The sequence below is a fragment of the Arachis duranensis genome, chromosome 2 (genome assembly GCF_000817695.3).
Source record: "Arachis duranensis cultivar V14167 chromosome 2, aradu.V14167.gnm2.J7QH, whole genome shotgun sequence".
Classification (NCBI taxonomy): domain Eukaryota; kingdom Viridiplantae; phylum Streptophyta; class Magnoliopsida; order Fabales; family Fabaceae; genus Arachis; species Arachis duranensis.
This window is the reverse complement of record NC_029773.3, coordinates 73,799,910-73,807,427: the sequence shown is the minus strand read 5'-3', so window position 1 is coordinate 73,807,427 and position 7,518 is coordinate 73,799,910. Positions and strand designations below refer to the sequence as shown.

The window sequence follows — 7,518 nt, the reverse complement described above, 5'->3', positions numbered from 1 at the left end:
ACATAATAACTCGACTAATGAAAAACCGTAAATCATTTGCAACACAAAATTAGATTAAGTAAAGTGCAAAAATTCCATAATGCAATTGGATAAAAAAATTTGGTAACGACATTTGAAAAAAAAATCAAAAGATCTCTAAACCATGTGTTGAAAGCTTGGTTCTGTGTTGAGGGAATGAAGAACTACAGTTCGAGCTATGAGGGGTGTCTACTATTGGAAGGCTGGGCTCTGCAAGTCACCGCAAAGCATTGAATCGTTGGAATTCGGTGAGGAGAAGAGCGATTGCGGTGGCCAATGGAGCTCTGCACGGAGCGTGTGTATGCAGTGCATCAGTGAAGGCGAGAAGTGAGTCGTTAGGATCCGGTGAGGAGAGCTGGAGAAGAACAGTTACGGTGGAGCTCCATGCAGAACGCATGTGTCAGTGAGAGATACAACGGCCGACCATCGTCGTGGATGGAGGTGTGCGATCGCCATAGGAACAGCGGCCGGCCAGCCATCATTACTCAATTTTTGGTGTCACTTTCCAAAAAAATAATAAATTATAGGTGAATTCTAATGTATTCTTTCCAAAATAAAAGGTAAATTATCCTTGTGATATATACAGTGATTATTGATAAATTGAACGAGATCGTTTAATTCGATAATATGACCGTAAGAAAATCTTAAAAAGAAAAGCTGAATAATTTATAGACATACTCATTCAAATTGGGAATTGAGAGTGTACAAGTTTTATTTTGTTTTTCCTTCGTGATTGTGTCTTTTTATCATTAGAATTTAAGTTTATCTTTTTGTTTTTCACTTGCTGTGTTTTCCACTGTTACGGATTATGAGAATTATGCCATGCTCTGTTTTACGATGAAGCTTCTCTTCTATGAAAAAGTTACAGGAAGCTGGGTTGCGAAATCTTGGAAATACTTACTTCCTCAATTCGGTGCTGTAGTGTTTGACCCATACAGAGCCTCTGGCTGCATATCTGCAAAACAAAAAGCACAAAAGTTCATGTGATTAGCTCTCCTCTACTATATTTTTCATTGTTTATTTATGTTTGTGTTTATATATAGCTTTGCCTTGTTATGTTAATGCCAGATAATTTAACACGGTTACGTTTTCTTTTCCCATTTTTTTTTGTGGATACATGTGAACGAAATGATTGTTGTGTTGAGTTTCTTATTATGTTTTACCATAATTGTAGGTCATGTTACTAGATTTTGTGCTCTGTGCGCCATACAGAATTATGTAAGTCGTACACGGCATGCATCTGGAAGAATATTATTTTTCGAGGATCTGGTTAAAAATCTGAGTGTATATATTTATCAATAATCATTAAATATATATCATAAAAGATAATTTTTATTTTATTTTAAAGAGGGTAAGATAGAATTCAATAAAGGTGATTACTAATATGAATATATTAGGACAATGAATAGGAGTATATTAGGACAATGGTTGGTTGCACTTGTTCATTTTTAAGAGGAACAGAATTTAGGGAATGTAGTTTATTTGCACCTATATTATTCTAAGAATTTAGGACAATGAATAGATATTTTTCACTTTTAATAATAATAAAAATATCCTTAAAATATTTTAAAATACGAACAAAATGTCTATTAAATATATATTCTTAAAAAATGCTTTAAAAATTTAATTTTGATGCAATTTTTTATGTATAATTGAAAAATAGGATTTTTTTTAATTTGGTAATTTTATGTTAAGTAATTTTTTTTCGATTTATTTTTGTTGATGGCCAAGAAAAATGCAATTTTTTTTCTAGAGATCAAATTTTTATCTTTTTTATTTACTTTCTAAATAGTTATCAAAATATTTTTACACAATTTTGAATCAAATACATAAATTGTTTGTCAAATACAAAAATTGTTTACCGCCTATAAAATAATCTTTTTGGTTTTTATAATATTTTAAAGATATTTTTAACAATATTATATGAAGGGTATTTTTGTTAGTGTCTTAAAAAAAAGTTATTAGTAGTTATTTACTTTGCCAGGTGTATTTCTCTTATCATCAGATTAATAGATACATATAGGTTAATAACTATAGATAGAAAATCATATATATAAAAAATTACGTATATCTTTATTATTGTTTATACTTCGGTTGATATATATCCAATGTATTTATCAATAGTTTCTTCAACTCTTCTTTTGCTTTTTTGAAATACTTTATTTAATGAAATTTTTTGCATTTGCAATTTCCTTTTCTTATGAAACATATTTAATTTATATTTTCACACTAATAAAGAAAAACTATAAAACAAATTGAATCTTTTAGTCTTAAAGATAGTTTTCTAAAATTAAATTAAGTTTTTTTCTTACTTCACATAACTTTCTTTAAGGATAATAATAATGTTGCAAAAAGAGACTAAATATAAATATAGAAAAAATAAAGTATATCTAGTAGTGTCTACTCTATAGCGTGCTATAAATGTTGAGCAATCGTATACCAATTAAGTTGCTATTTCCGGTGGCTACAACACAAGTTGATGTGGATTGATAATAAAAGAGAAAGGGGTGTTCATTGTTCATTGTCCAAGATCCAAGATCCGAAAACATCTCCTATTGGTGGTTATCAAAAACTTTGGAAATATGTTGGGCAATCTACGAGTTCTTCCAAAGCACAAGATCTTTGTGTGTCCCTTCGTGTGCTAGTGGAAATTAAACTACTAAAAAAAATTTGGTTTTCAAACTCAATATATCAATTTAAAGGTAGCTAGTGATATTCATACACCTAATTGAATAGCTGTTTAGATTTTTTTTTTTTATCCAATGGTATTTTTCGGTTTGAGGAAAAGTATGTAAAAACTATATATACATTAATATATTCAGCAAATGATCATATATTTATTTTTAATTTTTTTTATAGAAATTCTAATATATATAGTTCAAATAGAGATCCAACTTTAATTTTTTTTTCCAAAGTAACGTTAGCTAATTTTTTTAATTTTAAATTTTAAATCTTAAATTTTAAATCTTCAATCTTAAATATTAAATTTTATATCCTAAATTCTAACATTTAACCCTAAATTTTCCAAAAATGAAAGTTAAAAAAATTTTACAATGAAACAAAGAATTGACTAATGTTGTCTCTTTAAAAATTGATTCCATGTACCTTTTCTAATATATAATATACAAATAATATTTTAGTTAATCCTAAATTCCATGTTGATCATTTTTTTTTAAACTTAAAATTGGAAAAGGAGCATGGAAACTAAAATTAGTTATAGTGATAGTGCAAGGCATGAGAATTTACCACCACCAATTCATCTATGTTCTCATGACTCTGGGCTACTGAAACTACCATCATCTAATTTTAATAGCTTCCTAACGGTTCTCACTACTACTTCTAGACCCATTTTGTAATGTTTAAAACTTTAAATTGTTAATGGAACATGATGGAGTCTTCAGTCTAGTTCATCCATTTGTTTGAAGGTAGAGTTAATTGATAGAAACAATATAAGAGGCCATAAACTATTTTGCAAATTAAATTCAAAAGTACTAGTTATCTCATATGAAATTGTTATTTGCATCTTCCAATATAACAAAAAGGACAAAGTAATATTATGGGGGGGTTGGACCTGCCCAAATTAAATCAAATCTAACAATTTCTTATGTTGTCCAAAACAGTAAAACAAAGAAAGATAGGAACTATATGAGTAATGCTAGGTAATCAACTTCTTTGAGTCAATATTAGCCAACTTTTTTAAAATTATTTTGCTTGTTTTGAATCCTAGACCCTTAATCCTACACTCTAAATTATAAACCTTAAACTCTAAAGTTGGCTAGTATTGGTTAACTAAAAGTTGGTTCATGTACTTTTTCAAACTATACATTGCTTGCATAAAAGTGAGGTGTTTGCCACACCTAACAACATCTTGATTTCACATACTAATTACCTCATCCCAAAATTCTCTTAAGTTAGGCGTAAAGAGGGGAAGCAGAAGGCCTGGGATAAGAAGTCTTCCTTGGAGAGTCTGCACCACCTTTGCTAGATGCAGGGAGGCCGAGGCCGAGGCCGGACCCACGGACTCGATGCTCCTTCCTATTGCCATTTTTCAACACGTCCTTTGGATCCTGGAGCTGCTCCAACTCTCTAACTACATCATCCATATTTGGCCTGTACTTAGGATCCATGGCAAGACACTGAAAAGCAAGCGTGGCGGCCTTTTGAGCTCTGCTAACCGAGTATTGACCTTCGAGACGGGTGTCCATAACACGAAAAACTCTACGCTTGTTGGAAAGGTAAGGTTTTGCCCATTCGACTAGGTTGTGTTCTCCAGATGGCCGGTTCTTGTCTATGGCGCGCCTTCCAGATAACATTTCCAGAAGAACTACTCCGAAACTATATACATCACTCTTGGAAGTGAGATGACCTAGTAAAAAGCATGTGTTTAGTGCTAAGATATAATGTGAATCACCTCATTATTTGCATGACTATCAAGAAGACAATGCCACACAAGTGTTATGTTCACAAATCTTTATTTGAAAACCGAAACTTTACGTCATATGTGCAGTTCAGCTCCAGAATAAAAAAAATGTGCAAAGCAACCCCACAACTTTCAAAATAAGTGCACTATACCCTTTGAACTTTTGAGTTATGTGGAAATCGCCTCCGTGAACATTCTCGATAGCAAGTTAGATACCCTAAACATGTATCATTTCCTTAACATTTGATGGAAAAATCATCAATATGGTTAATCTACCACATTTTGAAATGTTCAAGGATCGGTTTGCACATTTTTAAAGTTAAGAGGGACATAACCCAAAAAATTAAGTCGAGAATCCAATAAAACCACCAGGTACTATACCCGTTGCTAGATACTCTGGGGCTGCATATCCATGTGTTCCCATGACCCGAGTCGAGACATGGCTCTTATCCCCAGTCGGTCCATCTCTGGCCAGCCCGAAATCGGAAAGTTTGGCATTGTAGTTCTGCAAAATTATAAGCCACTGAAGCAGCTTAGTGACTGAATTCTTAATCCATCACATTCAATTCAACCATAACAAACAAGACATAGCCAAGCTTGCAAGATATACATACAGTATCAAGCAAGATATTCGAAGTCTTGAAGTCTCGGTATATGACTTTAGTTTCTGTGCTGTGGAGAAACGCAAGACCCTTCGCAGCACCGAGGGCTATTTTTAATCGCAGAGTCCATGAAAGTGGCTGAAAATGAACACTTCCTGCATTAACCGCGATTACAGTTGCCATTAGTACCAGAATTAACAGTTAAGTATGCATTATAGACTAATTTAAGAAGTAGAGAAGGGGAAAAAAGAAAGTTATGCAACTAAATTAGATAGTACTGACTTCTAAAGAGATGATTCTCCACGCTTCCCTTAGGCATAAATTCGTAGACTAGAAGCCGGTTCTCGTCCTCTAAGCAGTAGCCAATCAATTTGACTAGATTAGGATGTTGCAGTTGTCCAAGATAGTTGATTTCAGCCTGCAAAATCATAATACAGACCAACAAAATTAGTCACCAAGCAAAATCATTTTTCGGACCAATTATAAGTTTTGGTTTAGTATCAATGAATCATAATCTATATCTAAAATGTGCTCTATTTAAGTTTTACACTAGGTCATTAATGCCAATAACATCAATAGTTTCACTGAAATTCTGCAAAATGGATCAGATAAGAAAAGTGGAGTAACCAACACAAATTGGAGTTGTCCAGTTTTAATTAGGCATATCAATTAAGGAAATGATCAAAAGCATCTTAATATTAGATATATTTAAGTGAATGTACAATATCACTTTATTGCACTCTTTTTTCTTTTTCTCTCTCCTTCATTTAATACTGACAAAAATTAATTAATAGTGCATAAATTTTGCTAAGTGGACAATGGTTTTGATCCACATAAAATTTTGAAAATGAACATTTATTATGGACCACACCAAGTATATTTTGCAACTTGCAAGTACTCAAAAGGGAAACTGAATGAGTAAACAGAGAAGAATTAATACTTACCAACCATTCCTTGTGACCCTGGAAACCATCTTGGTTGAGTCTCTTCACAGCAATAACCACACCAGTTCCTGGCCTTGTGGTAGCAAGCAAATTCTCATCAATCCACCCTTTAAAAACCGAACCGAATCCACCTTCGCCTAAGACGCTGTCGGACCGGAAGTTTCTAGTGGCTGTTTTTAGCTCTGCATAGCTGAAACTTTTCAAATTGGAAGATTGTAAGATCTCGCCCTCGGTCCGGGGTGTCATGGGAATGGAGGCTGATGAGCTCCTACTATTTGAGCTGATTTCATAACCATCTCTGCTCACACTTCGCGACGTGAACCCTGCTTAAACACCAAGAAAGACAATGTTCACAAAGATTCAGGCACTATCATTGACCTTCAAATAATCAAAATTAACAAAGTCACTTCTCATTTTACCAAAATTTACATGAATTCCAACAAAACCCCAATTAATAACAAGATTTCCCCTCAAACTCATTACAGTTTCTCCCCTAAGAAATCACCTTACCGAAATCCTACTTATGAATGAAGATTCTCATTTCCCAAAAATTTTAAAAACAAGATTGAAAATTTACAATAAGCACAGATCACAACAACAGAAAAAACACACAGCATCCTTAAGCTTTTGCATGGATCTCAACTAGGTTCACAAAGACTAGTATACATGCATATGACACTCCCAAAACTCTATCCATAAAGTTAAAAACTTTAAGTATTTGACAATAAAATCTTCAGACATAAACTATGTCAGCTCATTCAGATATTGAAATTGAGGGAATAAAAAAAAAAAAAAAAGAAAACAAAACATGCAACTTTGCAAGTTCAAGAAGCTTAGCGTTAATGTTACCTGTGCTGGAAGGACTCACAGCCTTAATCCTATTGCTCCAACAAGCACCCATCAAAGAAAGAATTCACCTCTTGAATAAAAAAGCTTTTGGATTATATAAACTCAGATAAACACAAGCAGAAGGCAAAGCTTGCACAAAGCTTGCACCACAAAATGTAAAAGCACTATCCAAACAGCAAAAGTAAACCCACTTGTCACAGCCAGATCCTAGTGATTTTTCCACTTAGTAGAAGAACTTTTTCAACTTTTGATGATTTGGGTTTTGATGAGAAGAATCTTAAAGCAATAAAGTGGAGCTTTGTTCACTTTGTTAATGGAAGCTAGCTCTTGGAAAACCATAGTAGTAGATGGTTGACTTAACTCTCTTCTAGCTACTTGTGTAACAATTTTTGTCTTCTTATACCCAACAAACAAACATGGCAATTTATTAGACTAATTTATTCATCCCCCACAAAATTTATAGGTTAGATGGAAAATAAATGCATGTCTATCCATTTTTATTATGATTAATTACATGTGTACCTAAACATTCTAATATTAATCTAAGACAGCTTTCATCTTACGTTATATTAAATATAATATAAAATTCATATCAAATAAATTTTATACGGATAATATATGGGAGATAATAAAAAATTAATTTAAATAATTTAAAATTAATTTATTTAATATTTATTTATTATTG

At 32.5% G+C, this 7,518-nt stretch overlaps 1 protein-coding gene across 1 annotated transcript; it reads right to left on the bottom strand.

The window, feature by feature from the left end:
- Window positions 1-3,598: 3,598 nt before the first annotated feature.
- Window positions 3,599-7,234, bottom strand: LOC107474873 (receptor-like cytoplasmic kinase 176). The gene is made up of 6 exons (XM_016094520.3): window positions 6,834-7,234; window positions 5,985-6,307; window positions 5,323-5,458; window positions 5,053-5,195; window positions 4,820-4,943; window positions 3,599-4,384 (listed from the first exon to the last, which is right to left on the bottom strand). The coding sequence occupies exons 1-6, from the start codon at window positions 6,883-6,885 to the stop codon at window positions 3,930-3,932; spliced, it is 1,233 nt and encodes a 410-aa protein (XP_015950006.1). The 5' UTR covers window positions 6,886-7,234; the 3' UTR covers window positions 3,599-3,929.
- Window positions 7,235-7,518: the final 284 nt, after the last annotated feature.

What these genes read in the sequence shown, in the direction of transcription:
- LOC107474873 (XM_016094520.3), bottom strand. Translation starts at nt 6,885, where the DNA reads ATGGGTGCTTGTTGGAGCAATAGGATTAAGGCTGTGAGTCCTTCCAGC. An exon ending in TGTGAGTCCTTCCAGCACAG is followed by an intron (nt 6,308 to 6,833) that starts GTAACATTAACG and finishes GTGTTTAAGCAG; the next exon opens with GGTTCACGTCGCGAAGTGTG. An exon ending in CGAATATCTTGCTTGATACT is followed by an intron (nt 4,944 to 5,052) that starts GTATGTATATCT and finishes ATAATTTTGCAG; the next exon opens with AACTACAATGCCAAACTTTC.